Here is a 19,025-nt window from a genome sequence, read left to right as displayed (position 1 = left end):
TCTGGCAGCTTTGTTCCTCACATTTTCTCATGAATTTGTTGCAACTGCAGACCCCTGGAGCTCACTTGTGTGATTGGGGTATACATCCAGTTGTGGGGGGGTTGGGGAAGTAGGAGTGGGGCGGGGAGGTGGGGGCTCCATGAATTCAAGTGGTTTTCCTTTCCTTCTGGGTGACTTGGCTACTTGGAGCTGACATCAGGTTGGAATGATGCCCTCTGGGTCAGGATCATGGGCTTTGGTTTTTGGGGTAAGCTGTATATGACAGCTTTCGTTCACAAATTTGAATCAGGCTTGATTCCAGACCTGACTCTCTGTAGGCAGGATGCCGATTCAGAAGGGGGAAAATGGCATTTTCCAGCCCTGTGGGCTGTCCCCACTGCTGGGCTGACGCAGAACCAGGCCTTCTTCCCACGTATTGCCCAGGCCTCCCTTTGCTCCCGGCCTTTACCTGTCTACCATGCTGCTCCGTGCTTACGTCCGGAGTTCTCCCAGCCTCCCCCTCATCTTGGACCAAAATGACTGAATATTTGATTGGCATCCTTTGAAGTTTGCAGTACAGATATTTTCCTTGCTTCAACACAGATGAATGGTATTGTGTTTTTCTTTTGGTGGTTAATTTTGGTGAGTAGCAGGAAGGGCCCCTCCTCCCCTCCAAAAGTAATGTGCTCTTTAATCAGCCATCTTTCCTGGAAGGCCAAGGTGCTTCTTTACCTAACAGTTTTTAAAGAGAAATCCCTGATAAATTAGTACATCCCCAGCACATTTCCCTCTCTCTCTCTCTCTCCCAGAGTGCCAGTCTCCAAGTACACATGCCTACTGCATTTTATACAACCAATGAATTCAGTCGATAGGCTGAAGCAACTTTTTGTAGTATAATTTTACATGTAGCGGGAGGATTCATTTATTTAAGTGATCTTATGAAAATAAACATTTTAAAGGCAAATAGCCATTTTCTAACATGAATTCCTGCCCATTAAATTGAGATCTGCTGGGAGGTCTCCGAAGTTTAGCTGGGTTATCGCTGCGGTAGTTGCTATTACGGCTTTTCCTTAATGGGCTTCTAAGAGATGAAGGGGAACAAAGCAGATATAAAAAGGTTGGGCACCTGTTAGCTCAGGTTTTTTTTTTTCTTTCCTTCTTTTTAATTTAATTCTAAGACCATGGCATCTACATTTTGGCCAGAAGGGGGCAGATGAGAGCTAGAGGTGGGGCTGCAGTGTGTTGGGGGACCACACTGAAACTACCTCCATCTCTTCTGAGCAGTAAGCTGAAAGTGCTTGGTTTAGTCATTTCCTCTGCCCTTAGGGAAATATGTAAGAAACTACATGATATTAGACCCATAACTTGGCTCTTAAGAGTCCATTGCTATGTGTGGAGTGCTGATATTTACCAAATTATTTACTTACTCCTCAAACCGCCAAATATGTGAACATGTAGGAGTTCAGTTTGTTTGCTTTTTTATAGTTCCCATCTGGTATAATCAAAGTAGGAATTTTCAATGCAATAACTAATTTGTAAATATTATTTAAAAATATTAATTATGTGAGACACAGCAGGAAATACAAAGATGAAGAAGATATGGTTGCTATCCCAAGGACCTTATAGCTTGATTGAGGGTGAGGCTAGGAGAGAAAAAGTACACAAATAATTTTAGTACAAGATGGAATGTGAAAATTGCCTTAGGCCTCCACATGATGAAAAAAAGGATGGAGGAAAATCGAGGAAGCTTTTATGAAAGAGCTAGTATATGTGGAGAACCTTGAAAGGTACATGAACTTAAAAACTACTTAAATTATGTTTGATTATAAAAGTAATACAAACAGGTTATTGAAAATTTCAAAAGTATAGAAAAATATAAAGAAGAAAATGATTTACCAGTAAACTCACCACCCAGAGATTACTATTAGCATTTTCTTCGAGTTTTTTTCCCTTTGTGTACATGTAACTTTTAAGGAAAGTATATACATTGAGTATATACAATTTTGCGTCTTTTTTTGGCCCCAGTTAGCAATATAGCATGAGCATTTTGCCATGGATGTAAGATTGTGATAGGTGAAGCAAAGCATTTGGGGCAGAGGGAACAACATACATTTGAATGGTATAGAAATGGGAAAACTCGGAATAATGTTTTGGGAATAATAATTAAACCCATTTTAGTGGAGAGAATGTCACGAAATGGTCAGAGATGATGCTAGAGAGGAAGGTTGAGGGGAGAGCATAGTTTCCCTTGAATAGATTAAGGAATTTCTATTCAGGGAATGATTTCATTGTTGTTAACAGTTTATTAGTAAGTCTGCTGAGGTGTGACAGAGTGGAAGGAGTTGTTGGCTTTGGACAGACCTAGTTTTAAATCTTTGGGCTGCTACACGTTAGCAACGAGACCTCAATTTCCTCCTCAGTAAAATGGGTATGGAATACGCATCATATGATTCTTGGGAGGATTAAGGAGACAGTAGAGTACTCCTGGTCCAGAGGAGCATTCAGTGAACCTTGCTTCCTTTCTCTTGGACCTCTCATTCGAGACTCTGTAGCCCTTGTAGTAGTCTGAAGGGACTAATTCCCAAGAGGCCAAGAAGGAACTTGCGAAGGGTCTGTTTGAATGAGAGCGGCCTCATTTCTAAACAGCCCTGCAGCTCAGCAGATTCAGCTAAACTACGGATTGGAAGTCCAGACCTACACATGAGTTAATTGGTTTCATTTTCTTTTTTCTTGAATTCAGTTAATTTTTTCCCCATCACTTACAGTGTTGAAAAGTTAAATAGTACTGAAGGTCTTATGGGAAAAATAGTGTTCTTCTCCTCTACCCCCTCATTCCCCAGTCCTGATCCCAAGAGGCCACCATTTAAAATCCTTAGAGCTGTTTTTCTCTGGTATTTCACTTTATATTTCTGCGTAACAAATTTGTTATTTTATTTCCTCGTTTATCAATTTTGGGCATTATCTATTGATTTTTTTATTGTTATATCTAAGGATGTAGGTGTCATACCGCTTCTCCCTCCCCTCCCCATTTTCCCCCACACCATTACTTTTAATTAAATCAATAAATAGTGTTTATATTATCATAACTTTATAAATGCTTCTTTTTTATTGAGGTATAATTGACATATAACATTATATTCATTTCAGGCGTACAACATAATGATTCGATATTTGTATATATTGTGAAATGATCACCCCAGTAAGTCTAGTTAACATCCATCACCTCACACAGTTAAACATTTTTTTTTCTTGTGGTGAGAACTTTTAAGATCTGCTCTATTAGCAACTTTCAAATATGCAATACAGTATTGTTAACTATAGTCACCATACTGAACAAAAAACAATGGTTAGATGCGACAAAGTAGGTGGCAATGCCTTAACCATATGTGTGTTGTCAGGCCTGAGGCCCTCTTCTGTGCTTGTCAAGGGATGTGCTAACCTTCTCTCCTTTCATACAACACAGTACTTCATTTTTGCAGAGTCAGGTCATACACTGTGATTTTAATTCCTTTCCTATTGAGCTTTGTGTTAATGCTGAAGTTTCTGATCACCTTTTTCTTCCCTCTCATTCTTCCTGCCTTCCATGCTCCTTAATTTTTTTCCAAATGCTGTATCATGGGAGTAAAGCCTTCTTCTGAGTTCCCCCTTTTCCCTAGAGGTTTTTCTTCTGGAACTCTCTTCTTCTCTGCTCTGGACCAGCACAGCTCCTGGGATTCTTTGCTAGATCTGAGATTTAAAATCTTGTCTGTCAGTTGTCATTTTGGACGAGTCATAGGAGTTAGATGATGTCTCAGGAAGCTGACCAGGGTCTTGGCTCCTCTGGTTGTGTGACCTAGACTGGCTTATTTATTCTGTTGGCAGTTTCTCCATCTTCTTACCTCCTAGGGTTGCACTGAGATTACAGTGAGGACATGAGTGGGAAAGCTTTGGAAGAAGTTCTGTGGATGGAAGTGGGACAGCTAGCTTATCCACAGTGAATTTTTTCATGTTATCACCTATTCCGCATAATGAAGGCCTTTGATATTATCCTCACCTCTGTTTGTATTTACTCATACGTTCAACCAGATACTGTCTTTCTCCAGGGAAAATGAGCAGCAGAGAGTGGGAGAAGGGTGAAGGGCAGCTCTCTCAGGCACATGCCTAAGGGGGTGCTGCCTGCTGTCTGTACCTAGGAGGAAACAGGGTGAAGTTGTGCAGACTGATACAGTGCAATATTTTAGGGAAATATTTTAGGGAGAGATTTAAGAGCATTTTCTTCTATGTATTTATTTTATTTAATGGATAATTATGACATATCTCCTATGTGCAGGGCACTTTGTGACAAATACTTCCTTATGTCTAAGTAGAATGTGTAGTCATATACAAGAGCAACATAAGTGAATTTTGGGAGACTCCTTTATTTTTTATTGTCAGTGTCCATGCTGCTTCCTATTGATGCTATAAGACTGTTATGTTGTTTGTTTTTATTTAAAAATCAGTTGTTAATATGAAATGATAAGAACCTGTTGGCCATGTATTACACTTTGGGTACATGAGATGGATACTAGGGACCACATCTAGTCGAATGAGACCTGTATCAGTTTGGGATACTTTTGGTTGCAAGTGACAGAAACCCAACTCAAACTGGCATAAAGGAAAAAAACGAGAGAGAATACATTGGCTTATGGAACTGAGACGCTCAGGGGTAGACTTGCTGCAGGCCTAGCTTGATCCAAGAGCACAAAGTATGTCATTAGAACCCAGTCTCTCTCTCTCGTCATTTCTTGGCTCTGTCTATGTGTTGGCTTTACTTCCAGGCACACTCTTCATGTGGTGGCCATTGCAGTTCTAGGCTTCCATTCTTACAGCTCAAGAAGAGGTTCCAGAATTAATCTTAATTGCTTCTGATGGGCAGGCTTTTGCACTTCTGAATCAATTACTTTGATCAGATTTGGGGCCCTCTTTGCCCAGGCCTGGGTCACATCCTAGAGCCACGAGTGGAGTCAGCTCCACTGGAATCATTTGGATGGAGAAGGGGAGGCAGGGGCACGGTTCCCCAGAGAAAAACCAAAATTCTAGTAGGAGAAGAAGGGCAGTAGATGTGGGGTTGCAAAAATAACAAGTCCACCACAAGACCCTGCCGTACCTGGCAGGTGGCCCTGCCCCAGCAGGTGTGCAGTGGTGTTTTTGAATTGAATTGGTTATATTGACAGGAGCCTGGAAGTCCTTCCATGGTTTTCAAAGTAGGTTTCCTATTTCTTTCTGTTGTCCAAGTGAGGAACTTCCCCCAGTTTTACCAATTTATCTGTTTAATTTAATGTACTAGTCTTGAAAAACTGGCATTCCTCTATGGGAGCTAAAGACCTACATATTATTACTTTGAAGTTTTACAATGCTTTTACTAAATGGGTTTGCTATATTGGCAAATTCTGCTTTATTATTTGCTTTAAGAAATAACAAATTCTACTTTGTTGGGTAGAAATTTTTTAAATTATGATTATATATTTAGAGCAGTACACATTATAACAGTTTCTTTCTAAAGGTATTCTTTGAATATACACCCAAATGTTGATAGTGTTTAACAGAGTGTGATAGGATTATAGCAGATTTTTCTTCTTACTTATTGTTTTCCATTTTTTCCACCTTGAACATGCTACTTATAATGCTGAAAAACAGTGCTATTTAAAAACATCATTAACTTACTGTGTTTTTTTGAGTGCCTGCTGTGTGCTGTGCTGATTTCTAGGAACAGTGAAACAAGACAGGAAGGGTCATGGCCCTCATGGAGCTTTTATTTCCAAGAGTGAGAAAGACAATAAGCTGTTATACAAGTAACTAAATAGAATAATATGGATTGTGATTAGTTCTATGAAGGGGAAGATGTGATAGGGAATAGCAAGGGGAACCTAATATAGGTGGGCTGATTGGGAAAGGCCCTTCTGATAAGGCGACAGCCACACAGAGAGCCAGAATATCATTCCAAGACATAGTAAGTACAAAGGCCCTGGGGCAGTAAAGAGCATGATTTCTTGGCACCTGAGAGAAGGTCTGCTTGTGTGAATATTTTTTAGTTCATATAAATATTAGATCGAGTCATATGAAATGGCTGCCTTTGTAGGTCAGAAATTGAGTAGCAGAAGTTTCATGTCCTTCGACCTGTACTATGTTTAGCAGTCCTGCCATCGAGCTGCAGGTGACTGAAGCTCTCTGGGCTATGGTGTCCTCACCTGTCAAATGAGGTCGATTAATGGTTATTTAAGATACCTTTCTGTTGCTGACATTCTCTGATTCTAGTCAGGCCAGGATGACATGAGGCAGGTGAGTTGCCTAAAGCACAGAAGTGAAGGAGGCGCTCCCCCTGCCGTTGCCCAACCGGAGAGTGAGAGCTGCCTCCAGTGTTACAGCCCAGCTCCTCCCACCCCCGTCCCCATCCTGACTCGAACTCACTTTGCTATTCACATGTATAATCTTAGCTGTATTAATGATGCTTATTGATGCATTATTCTAAACAAGCCAGAGCGTGTGGTGTCTGATTGAGTCATCTGTTCTGCCCTTAACTTTACTTATTTTTCATATTTATGATCTCCATGCGTGAGTTAATTCGTTGTCTAGGTGGGAACTTCTGAATCCTAGCTTACATATATCCACACTTACCCTGGTGAATTCCTTATCTTGGCTGCAACAGAAACCTGCTAACAGTATGGACATGTTTTATGTTCTCCTTTAGATCAGTCCAAAGTGTTTGTGAAGGTTTTTACTGAAATTGACCGGATGCCCCAGCTTCTTGCGTATTACTACAAGTGTCACAAGGTGAGAACTCTTGAGTGATTATGATTGTGGAATGCTTATAACACTGGGCAACAGAATCCCAGTTTCATACTCAAAGTTAAAAATATTTGCCTCCTCACCCTCAGGTCTTTTTCTTTTAATTAGCCAGTAGGGGGTGCTCTTGGTCCAGCCTCTATAGATTCATTTAATTGCCAGTTGGAAAAAGAATAATCAGTTTTAGCCTCATTTGTATTTATAACTGGATTCCATTTACAGACTGAAAAGTTGTTTTAATTTTTCCTATTTTTGTCTTTTAAGGGAGATTCATGTCTTAAGCTTTAATATGCCCTCAGCAAGCTGTAAGAATTTTACATATTTTCAAGGGTTGTTGAAGTTAGGTTACTCAAAAACTTGACAGCTTCTTGGGCTAACCTAATTCCTTCAAGTCCTCATCTGTCTTTTAAGCAGTAGTGTTAGGACGTGAAACTAAAACACACACCTCTAAGGTCTATTCAGAAGAGTGGTAGCATGCTGAATAGAAGTATATTGGCATGCTTTGGGGGCAAGATAAAAGGAGAAAGGATCACTTAGAGGGCAGCAGATTCAAGCTGTGATTGATGATCAGCGCAGGTGTTTTGGGACTTTTTTCCAGCCTTTTTTTGAAGTGAATGGTCATCAGTGGGTACCAGATTGCTCAGGATAGTAGGCAGAGGTAAAACACTTGCCTTCGTAGAAGGGCAGGGCAGTTTTAGCAGGCAGCATGGCCTGGTGTACCCATAAGGCCCTCTTTGTTCCGTCTCTGCAGGTGCCGCTTTTAGCAGCCTGGCAAGAGCTGTGTCAGAGTGACCTACCCCTGGACCGGCAGCTCACTGGGCTCTACGACGCCTTGCTGGGTGCTTGGCACACGCAAATCCAGTGGGCTACGCAGGTAACAGCTCCTTTGGATTCTAGGGAGAACAAAGCCCGTGGTGACAAGGGAATGGGTGTGGTCTCTTTCAAATGCAGAGCAGAAGAGCCTCGCTGGAAGAACCTCCCAATTTGCTGCCGTCACCAAAGGGGTTAAAAGATATGCTTCAAAACACAAGGCAGTAAAATCTTTAGGTCTCCGTTAAAACTCTTCTTATCACTCTTATCTATATCTTAAATAGAATCTAATGTGACAATGTTGCTTGTTGTTCCGCGAGGGAGCCTGGAATTCCTGAAGGCCATTATCTTCTGATCTGAAAGCAGGAGGTCCTTAGTCAGGTGGTGTTTGAGTGAACAAGATTGTTTTTATCTTAACTTCAGGTAAAATTTACCTGGCCTAAAGTTAGTTCCCTTGTTCTCACAGTACACCAAGAGTTAGAGGAAGAGGATAATTTTAAAGGCATCCTCTGACGTAGGGGAGAGGTGGAGACGGGGCAACTTCACTTCAAATGGAAGCTTTGCATCACTCACTATCCCAAAGTCTCTGGGTATTGTCAGCCATGAAGGATACAAACTGTTTTCTCTTGTGTTGATGCCGGAAGGTGCACTGGCTCCTCTTTTAGAAGGGGAAAAGGCTATCTTACTTCTGAGCAATGACTAACTGGTCTGTTTGTGGTGTGGCTTATTATATTTTTTTCAAGATGATTTGTGAATCGCCCTTCAGATGTTCATCAGTCATTTGCTGGAATGAACTCAACTGTAGTTGGAGAGAATTCCTTGTACAGGGTCTTGTCAGTCAAGGTGGTTAAAGGACTCTTCTCTATCCTCATTTCTTTCTCGTTGAAGCAACCTCATTCAGACTTAAAAAACAAAACAAAACAAGCAAACAAAAGCCCCCCAAATGAAGTAGAAGTTTCACGGTTTTTATGTAATCATAAATTTTCTTCTTCTTTTGAGGAAAATTGGCCCTGAGCTGACATCTGTTGCCAATCTTCCTCTTTTTCTTTTTTTCTCCCCAAAGCCCCAGTACATAGTTGTATATCCTAGCTGTAGATTTGTAGCTCTTCTATGTGGGATGCTGCCTCAGCGTGGCTTGATGAGTGGTGAGTAAGTCCGTGCCCAGGATCCAAACTGGCGAACCCCAGGCTGCTGCCGAACCAGAATGCGCGAACTTAACCGCTACGCCACCCGGCCGACCCCAGTAATCATCAATTTTCAGTGACCCTGTCCGTCTGCACTCATTTATGTGTCCTTGCCTCTTCTACTGCTTGTATCATGGGGATAAAAACAGTTCATATCCATGCGTACAGATGTCCTTATTCATCATTTAAGAAAAAGAGTTTTGACTTCTCAGACTTGTATTTGGGTCTCATCCCAAATTTTGTAAGACATGAGTTTGTGCTAATTTATGCTTTTGGCCAATGGCCCATTTTCTTTTCAGATGTAAGCACGATAGGTGGCTGTCATCTCCTGAAGCTCAGTATAGTGCAAAAGAAAACCAAAGGCGCCGGGGTAAATGTGTCTCTTTCAGAATTTTATTCCCAGTATTTTAATATGAAAATTTTCCAACATATAAAAAAATTGAAAGAATTGTGCAGTGAACACCCATATACCCACCTCCTAGGTTCTGCAGTGAACATTTTGCTGTACTTGCTTTATCACAGATTTATCCGTCTATCGGTGTCTATCCATTCATTGACCCATCTTGTTTTTTTGATACATTTCAAAGTAAGTTGCAAACATTAGTCACTTCAGAACATACATATTAACTAGCTAATATTTGTTTACAGGTTTTTTGAGGTGAAATTGTGAAATGCAATGGTCTTAAATATGCCATTTGATTAGTTTTGACAAATACAGATACCTATGTAACCTAATCCCCTGTCAAGATACAGAACAATACCATCACCCCAGAAAGTTCTCTCATGCTCCTTCTCAATCTTTATTTCAACACCCCTGAAGGCAACCACTGTTCTGATTTTTTTTCCATCATAAATTAGTTGAGCCTGTTTTAGAATTTCATATAAATGGAATCATACAGTGTGTGTTCTTTTGGTAAGGCTTCTTGCATTCGGCATATTTTTGAGATTTGTTCATGTTGTGTGTATTAGTAGTTTCTTCCTTTTTATTGCTGAATGCTATTATATGGCATGAATATACCACAGTGTGTTTATTCATTCTCTTATTGATGGACACTTGGGCTATTTCCAGTTTTGGGCTATTATGCATAAAGTTGCTCTGAACATTGTTCTAAAATTCTTTTTGTTGATACATGTGTTCATATCTCTTGGGTAGATACCTAGGAACGGAATTGCTGGGTTATAGGGTAGGTGCATATTTAAATTTATTTATTTATTTAAATTTCATTTATTTATTTATTTATTTTCCCCCAAAGCCCCAGTAGATAGTTGTATGTCATAGTTGCACATCCTTCTAGTTGCTGTATGTGGGACGTGGCCCCAGCATGGCCGGAGAAGCGGTGCGTCAGTGCACGCCCGGAATCCGAACCCGGGCCGCCAGCAGGGGAGCGCGCGCACTCAACCGCTAAGCCATGGGGCCGGCCCAGTGCATATTTAAATTTATAAGAAACTGCCAGACATTTTTCCAAACTGGTTGTACTTTTTACACTCCCACAACACAAGTGTGTGAGAGTTCTGATTGCTCCACATCCTTGCCAACATTGGATGTTGTCAGGTCTTTTTTAATCTTAGCCATTCTGGTGGGTGTGTTATAGAATCTCATTGTGGTTTTAATTTGCATTTCCCTGATGACTAAGGATGTCGAGCACCTTGTCACGTGCTTATATCTTCCTTTGTGAAGTGTCTCTTCAGGTCTTTTTTTTTTTTTTTTTTTGTGAGGAAGATCAGCCCTGAGCTAACATCCATGCTAATCCTCTTCTTTTTGCTGAGGAAGACCGGCTCTGAGCTAACATCTATTGCCAATCTTCCTCCTTTTTTTCCCCAAGGCCCCAGTAGATAGTTGTATGTCATAGTTGCACGTCCTTCTAGTTGCTGTGTGTGGGACGCGGCCTCAGCATGGCTGGAGAAGCAGTGCGATGGTGCGCGCCCGGGATCCGAACCCGGGCCGCCAGCAGCGGAGCATGAGCACTTAACCACTAAGCCACGGGGCCGGCCCCCAGGTCTTTTACCCATTTAAAGAAATTGAGTTATTTGCCTTTTTTTATTGAGTTGTAGGAGTTCTTTGTATATTCCAGATACAAGTCGTTTGTCAGATATGTTTTGTAGATATTTTCTTTCAGCCTGTGGCTTGAGCAGAGATATTGATTTTGATGAAACCTAATTTTTCAATTTTTTCTTTTGTGGTTATTGCTTTCTATATCCTAAGAAACCATAACCAACCCCCAAGTTGCAAAGATATTCTTCTGTGTTTTCTTCTAGAAGCTTGTTTAGCTTTTACAGTTAGGTCTATGGTCCATCTTAAATTAATTTTTGTATATAATATAAGGTAGAGTCAGATTGTTTTTGTGTGGGCTATTTAGGTTAATTCTGTAGTCCTACTTGATAAGTTTGGTCTTAGAGTCTGTGAACTTTTTGGTTGCTCTTTGGCCGATCGCCAGAAAATCCCTTTTGCCAGGTCACTTTAAAGGAAAGAAGACACCATTGAGCGTAAAGGACCCAGCATGTTTTAATTGAAACAAGCATTAAAAAAATGCCACTGAAGGTCTAGGATATAACTTTATAGTTTCAGCTGACCAACCAATTAGAACTCTTTGGAATAGAGTCATTTAGTCTAATTCTTCCCCCTGCCCCCAGGTTATTTAAGTAGGAGAAAAGAGTGAAGTAGATATTCATTGCTCAGTCCTTTCTTACTGTATATAGAGTGGAGTCAGGATTTCCTTTTCTGGACAAGAATAATTTTCATCTCTTCCTTTGATCCCTTCCTTTCTTGTAGTAAAATGTTTCTTCTGTCAAATGAGGCAGTCGGACTGGGTGATATCTGAAGGTCTTTGTGATTCTCTCACATGAGCATGTTCGGGGGATGGTGAGGGGTATGCGTTGGCTGGAGAGGAGGGTTTGTATTGCACGGCTATGTGTGTAGGGAGTGGGAACATACAATGGAGAAGCTTTGAAATCAAGCCACCGGAGTTTGGCTTTCTCTAGAAAATAATGAGACTCTGGAGCAATAAGTGAATGATGACATTACTATTTTAAGAATGACTTTAGGGGGCTGGCCCGGGGTTCACCAGTTTGGATCCCGGGCGCACACCAACCCACCGCTTGGCAAGCCATGCTGTAGCGGCGTCCCAGGTAAAGTGGAGGAAGATGGGCACGGATGTTAGCCCAGGGCCAGTCTTCCTCAGCAAAAAGAGGAGGATTGGCAGATGTTAGCACAGGGCTAATCTTCCTCACAAAAAAAAAAAAAAGAAGAAGAAGAAATAAAGAATGATTTTAGTGTCAAAACATCACCTATATATTTTCTCTGCCAAAAAGGCTTAACCCTAATGCTGTCCTGAGGAAACACACAGACAAATTCAAATTAAAGACAGTTTTGCAAAACAACTGTCCTGGACTCTTCAAAAATGTCAGTGCCATGAAAGAAAAAAGTTGGGGAATTGTTTTTAGATTAAAGAAGACAAAAAAATATAACAACTAAATGTAATCGCATGATCCTTGATTGGATTCTGCATGATGACAAAAAAACCATCCAGGGCATTAAAGGGACAACTGGGGAAATTTGAACGTGGAGTAAGGTAGGTAAAGGTGTTACATCAAGGTTGCGTTTGATTAGTTGTAGTGTTGTAACGTAGGAGGATACCCTTGTTTTTAAGAGATACGTGCTGAGGTGATGTGTCATGATGTCCGTGCTAGAAATAAAGCAAATGTGGCAAAATGTTAATAATTTATAATTCTTACAATATTTAAACATTTAAAATGTAAGTAAAATTTTAAAATAACATTTAAAAATAATGAATTGGGTGGTAGTGTATACAGTGAATTGATGAGGAAAGATTAGAGACAAGGTAAGAAGCTTTGTCTGGTCTAGGATGGTGATGGTAGTGGAGTGCAAGGCATCCAGTTCAAGAGTGAACAGTTGTTAGGACGTGGCAAATGATGAAAGAAAGGAAAGTCGAAAGGGAGATTTTGTATTCTGGTTGACTGGAGATGCTACTGAGAGAAATAGAGAAGTTGAGGGGAACAAGTCTGGGGAGGTCAGTGAGGAAATAATGAATTCCCATTTTTGATACTTCTAAATTCCACGTGAGAGTGGCTCAGCCTAATGGTGACATCCAGTAGATCGTTGGAAGACTGTTGCTCAGGAAATATTAATTGGTTGTTTTGTTATCTGTTGGGTTTGTTTGGTTCTTTCTTTCTTTCTCTCAGACTCTAGCAGGGAGGTTTATCAAACTAAACAGGTGTTCATTGAAGTTTTGTGAGTTATCTATGAGAATTTTAAAAATTTGTTTTCCATTTTGGTAATAATCTAAGAAAAAATATAAGCATATTTTGGATCATTCACGTGACCACCTTATAACTAATTGCTGCTGTGTGATGTCGGTGGGTGCGTTTGTGTCGATAGTCACATTGGTACCCCTATTCTTTTGGGGGCCAATGAGGAAAGAACAGAAACAAACTGAATACTTATATGATATAAGTGGTGGTGTCAACTGAGTGCTGTTTAATGCCATAGCCGTCTTAATGTCTTCTTAATGTTTGAATGGAAATAGAAGCAGTGTGAGAATTCTCATCACACACCACAATGCTGGACTCAAAACAACCTGTGCTCTGGCAGTCAGATCAAATTAATGATGAAAAAGGCAGTTTAGTTGCAGTAGAATATCATCTTCATCTCTCCTATTATTTTGAATTTTATTGGTTTTATAGTTAAAAAATTTTTTATTGTAGTAAAATATATATAACATAAAATTTACCACTTTAGCTATTTTTAAGTGTACAGTTAAGTGTCGTTAAGTATATTCACAAGTTGATTAACTATCACCACTGTCTGTTTATAGAACTTTTACATCATCCCAAACAAACTTTGTACCCATTAAGCAATAACTCTCCATTCCCCCCTCCCTCGAACCCTGTGACCTCTATTCTACTGTCTATAAATTTTCCTATTCTAGATACCTCATATAAGTAGAATCATACAATATTTGAATTTTGTGTCTGGCTTATTTCATTAAGCAAAATGTTTTCAGGCATCATCCATGTTGTAACATGTATCAGAATTTCATTCCTTTTTAAGGCTGAATAATATTCCATTGTATGTATATACCACATTTTGTTTATCCATTAATCTGTTGATAGACTTGGATTGCTTCTACCTTTTGGCTATTGTAAATAATGCTACTGTGAACATAGGTGCACACGTATCTTTTTGTGTCCCTGTTTTCAATTCTTTTGGGTATATAACTAGGAATGGAATTGCTGGATCGTGTTGTAATTCTTTAATGTTTTGAGGAGCTGCCAAACTGTTTTCCACAACAGCTGCACTATTTTACATTCCCACTAGCAATGCATGAGGGTTCCAGTTTCTCTACATCCTTGTCAACACTTGTCATTTTCCATTTTTTTTCCTCAGTTCAAGTTTAATAGAAACTACAAAAGATCAAAAGTGATGTCCCACTACTATACACGTCAGTTGGCCTGCGCCACAGCACAGCTCAGGCCATTCCCTCCAGAGGAAGGAAGGCTGGCCTCCCCAACCCCTGCTGGAAAAGTCTGTCCTGTCCCATACTGTATCAGGGTTGAGTCTAAGGTCTTGTATTTTAAGCAGGACAATAGTACAACAAAAGAAGTTTTGTTCTCATGGCTGCCCACTGCAGCCTGGCCCTAAAATGGCCCAGTGCTCATTTCTGCTTAGAGAAATATTCTTTGCTCTTCTAGACATCAGGCTTGATGGTATCACTGCCAGGCTTCCAGCCAGCTGGGCACACTTCCCCATGTTTGTCAGTGAACTGGAAGGCCTGAAGTAGTCTCAGAGTCTCATCCACCGAGCGGCCAACACGGAGGTCGTTTACAGTTATCTGCCGAAGGATACCTTTATCGTCAATGATAAAGAGGCCCCTGAACGAGATGCCTTCATCTGCCTTTAAGACCCCATAGTCCTGAGCAATGGTGAGCTTTGGGTCTGATACCAAGGGAATATTCGTGGGTCCCGTCCTTCTTGTTTCTTATGTATGTTGATCCATGCCAGATGACAGAAGTGAGAATCCAGAGAAGCACCAATCACTTGGCAGTAGAGTTTCTTAAATTCTTCTGCCCTATCACTGAAAGCAGTGATTTCTGTGGGGCACACAAAGGTGAAGTCTAGAGGGTAAAAGAACACAACATATTTTCCTTTGTAGTCAGACAGGCTGATATCTTTGAACTGACCATCTGGCATAACATCTGTGGCTTTGAAGTTGGGGGCAGGGTGCCCAATTTTGGCGTTTCCTGAAGACATCTTGCTATCAGCAGCAATTACACAAAAACCACCAAGACCACTCAGGAAGAAGATCTCCACTTTTTTTATAATAGCCATCCTAGTAGGTGTGCAGTGGTATCTCATTGTGGTTTTGATTTGTATTTCCCTAATGACTAATGATGTTATAATCTATTCATGTGCTTGTTGGCCATTTGTATTATCTTCTTTTTAGAAATGTCTGTTAAAGTCTTTTGTCCATTTTGAGTTGGGCTGTTTGTTTTTATGTTGTTGAGTTGTAGGAGTTCTTTATATATTCTGGATAGCAATCTTTTATCAGATATATGATTTGCAAATATTTTCTCCCTTTCTGTGGGTTGTTGTTTTACTTTCTTGTAGTATCTTTTGATGCACAAAATTTTTAAAGTTTGATGTAGTCCAATTTCTTTTGTTGCCCAGGCTTTTGGTGTCATACTTAAGAAACTATTGCTCAATCCCAGGTCATGAGAATTTTTCCCTATGCTTTCCTCTAAGAGTTTTATAGTTTAGCTCTTAATGTTTACATCTGTTTAATTTTGAGTTAATTTTTGTATATGGTGTAAGGTAAGGGTTCAGCTTCTTTCATTTGCATGTGGATATCCAGTTTTCTGAGCACCATTTGTTGAAAAGACTATCCTTTCCCCCACTGAATGGTTTTGGCACCCTTGTTGAAAGTCATTTGACCATGCATGTGAGAGTTTATTTCTGGGCTCTTTATTCTATTCCATTAGGCTATTTGTCTGTCCTTATGCCAGTACCACACTGTTTTGATTATTGTAGTTTTGTAGTAAGTTTTGAAATCGAAGAGTGTGAGACTACCAATGTTGTTCTTCTTTTTCAAGATTGTTTTGGCTATTTGGGGTCCCCTGAAATTCCGTATGAATTTTAGGATGAGTTTTCCTATTTCTCCAGAAAATGTCATTGGGATTGCTTTGAAGCTGTGGATTGCTTTGGGTAGCGGTACCATCTTAACAATATTGAGTCTTCTAATTCATGAACATGGAATGTTTTCCATTTTATTTGTGTCTTCTTTAATTTCTTTCAGCAGTGTTTTGTTGTTTTCAGTGTACAAGTCTTTCAGCTCCTTGGTTACATTTATTCCTAATTATTTTATTCTTTTTAATGCTATTATAAGTGGAATTGTTTTCTTAATTTACTTTTCAATTGTTCATTGCTAGTGTATGGAAAGGCAGCTGATTTTTGCATGTTGATTTTATATCCTGCAACTTTGCTGAATTTGTTTAACTCTTTAACAGTTTTTTTTGGTGTATGTGAATTCTTTAGGGTTTTCTACATATACGATTGTGTCATTTGTGAATAGAGAGAACTTTACTTCTTCCTTTCCAATTTGGATGCCTTTTATTTCTTTTTCTTGTCCAGTTGCTCTGGCTAGAGCAATATGTTGAATAGAAGTGGCAAAAGCAGTCATCCTTGTCTTATTCCCGATCTCAGGGGAAGAGCTTTCATTCTTCCACCATCGAGTATTATGTTAACTGTGGGTTTTTCAGGTGTGGTCTTTATCATATTGAGGAGATTCCTGTCTATTACAAGTTTACTGAATTTTTTTTTTCATGAAACGGTGTTGAATTTTGTCAAAGGCTCTTTCTGCATTAATTGAAATGATCCTGTGTTTTTCCCTTCATTCTGTTAATGTGGTATGTTACATTGATTGATTTTTATATGTTGAACCATCCTTGCATTCTGGAGATCACTTGGTCATGGTGCATAATCCTTTTAATACACTGCTGAATTGGGCTTACCAGTATTTTGTTTAGGATTTTTGAATGTGTATTCATAAGAGATATTGATATATAATTTTCTTCTCTTTTTGTATCTATCTGGCTTTGATATCAGGGTAATGCTGGCCTCATAGAATGAGTTGGGAAGTGTTCTGTGTTAGTTTGCTAGGGCTGCTATAATAAAGTACCATAGGCTGGGTGGCTTAAACAACAGAAATTTTTCTTTCTTTCTTTCTTTCTTTCTTTCTTTTTTCTGGGAAAGATTCGCCCTGAGCTAATATCTGTTGCCAATCTTTGTCTCTTTTTTTTTTTTCCTCCCCAAAGCCCCAGTACATAGTTGTATATTCTAGTTGTAGGTCCTTCTAGTTCTTCCAGAGCCACTGCCACAGCATGGCTACTGACAGATGAGTGGTGTGGTTCCATGCCTGGGAACTGAACCTGGGCCGCTGAAGCAGAGCGCACAGAGCTCTAACCACTAGGCAATCAGGGCTGGCTCAGAAATTTATATTCTCACAATTCTGGAGGCGGGAAGTCCAAGATCAAGGTATCGGCAGGGTTGGTGTCTTCTGAGGCCCGTCTCCTTGGTTTGCAGATGGCTGCTTCTCCCTGTCTCCTCACATGGTCTTTCCTCTGTGTGTCTGCGTCCTAATCTCCTCTTCTTATAAGGACACAAATCAGATTGGATTAGGGCCCACCCAGATCACCTCATTTTACCTTAATTGCCTCTTTAAAGGCCCTACCTCCACATACAGTCACATTCTGATGTACTGGGGGGGTTTGGACTTCAATATATGAATTTGAGTGAATTTGAGGGGGACACAGTTCAGACCATAACATGCTCCTTCCTCTTCAGTTTTTGGAGAAAGTTTGAGAAGGACTGGTGTTAATTTTTCTTTAAATGTTTGGTGGAATTTTCCAGTGAAGCCATCTGGTTCTGGGTTTTCCTTTGTTGGGAGGTTTTCCATTACCAATTCAATCTCCTTACTAGTTATAGGTCTATATTCTTCTTGAGTCAGTTTTGGTAAATTGTATTTCTAGGAATTTGTCCATTTCATCTAGGTTATCTAATTTATTGACATACAATTGTTCATAATATTCTCTTATAATCCTTTTTATTTCTGTAAAATTGGTAGTAATACCCACTTTCATATCTGATTTTAGTGATTTGCGTCTTCTTTCTTTTTTTCTTAGTCAATTTAGGTAAAGATTTGTCCATTTTGTTGATCTTTCCAATGAACCAACTTCTAGTTTTGTTGATTTGCTTTATTGATTTTCTATTCTCTGCTTCATTTGTCTATGCTCTAATCTTTATTATTTCCATTCTTCTGCTATCATTGGGTTTAGTTTGTTCTTCTTCTTCTAGTTCCTTAATGTGTACAGTTAGGTAATTAATTTATCTCTTCTTTTTAATGTGTGCATTTACAGTTATAAATTTACCTCTTAGCTCTGCTTTTGTGGTATCCCATAAGTTTTGCTATGTAGTGTTTTCATTTTCATTCATCTTAAGATATTTTCTAATAAAATTTTGAATTTATTGATTGTACAGTTTTTAAACTTATACCTTTTTTGTCATAAGAATAGTCATATCTTATTTCATGTTTTTGCATATTTAAGTTATGTTATAAAAAAGTATTTAATCAACAGTGGGGGGGTCTGTGAGAGTCTCTGTCTAAATTCACTGTGTACATTATTCAAGTTTTGTCGAAAATATCTATACTATATAGAATTAGAAAAAAGCCTCAATGAATAAGTGAATCTAGAATCTAAAAAGCTCTGGATACACTATTCCTGGTGGTCCTTATGAATAAAAGGTAAATCCACCTTCACTGAAGACCTGTGTCGAGAGGAGAGGTGGCTACAGGCTGGTCTGCAAATCTGCTCAGAGGTCCTCCAGCTCTGATTCAGTGAATCACTCTTCTTTTTTTTTTTTTTCTTTTTTTTTTGTGAGGAAGATCAACCCTGAGCTAACATCCATGCTAATCCTCCTCTTTTTGCTGAGGAAGACCAGCTCTGCGCTAACATCTATTGCCAATCCTCCTCCTTTTTTTTCTCCCCCCCAAAGCCCCAGTAGATAGTTGTATGTCATAGTTGCACATGCTTCTAGTTGCTGTGTGTGGGACGCGGCCTCAGCATGGCCGGAGAAGCGGTGCGTCGGTGCGCGTCCGGGATCCGAACCCGGGCCGCCAGTAGCGGAGCTCACGCACTTAACCGCTAAGCCACGGGGCCGGCACGAGTCACTCTTCTTTA

At 39.8% G+C, this 19,025-nt stretch overlaps 1 protein-coding gene, 1 non-coding gene and 1 pseudogene across 2 annotated transcripts in view; 1 reads left to right on the top strand and 2 right to left on the bottom strand.

Annotated features, from left to right (window-relative positions):
* COG7 (component of oligomeric golgi complex 7) overlaps positions 1-19,025 on the top strand; it is a 78,997-nt gene that overhangs the window by 17,612 nt on the left and 42,360 nt on the right. Inside the window, exons 5-6 of the mRNA XM_004442701.2 lie at positions 6,686-6,768; positions 7,532-7,654. Of these exons, the coding sequence (XP_004442758.2) occupies positions 6,686-6,768; positions 7,532-7,654 (206 nt within the window). The remainder of the gene's footprint in view (positions 1-6,685; positions 6,769-7,531; positions 7,655-19,025) is intronic.
* Positions 3,315-3,440, bottom strand: LOC147913604 (U6atac minor spliceosomal RNA). The gene has a single exon (XR_015548654.1). It is a non-coding gene; the product is annotated as a U6atac minor spliceosomal RNA (small nuclear RNA).
* LOC101388549 (peroxiredoxin-1 pseudogene) lies at positions 14,443-15,050 on the bottom strand (annotated as a pseudogene).

This window comes from Ceratotherium simum, chromosome 26 (assembly GCF_057802395.1).
Source record: "Ceratotherium simum simum isolate JZ-2026a chromosome 26, ASM5780239v1, whole genome shotgun sequence".
Taxonomy (NCBI): Eukaryota; Metazoa; Chordata; class Mammalia; order Perissodactyla; family Rhinocerotidae; genus Ceratotherium; species Ceratotherium simum.
The sequence above is the reverse complement of the archived record's forward strand: the minus strand, read 5'-3'. Positions and strand labels throughout refer to the sequence as shown.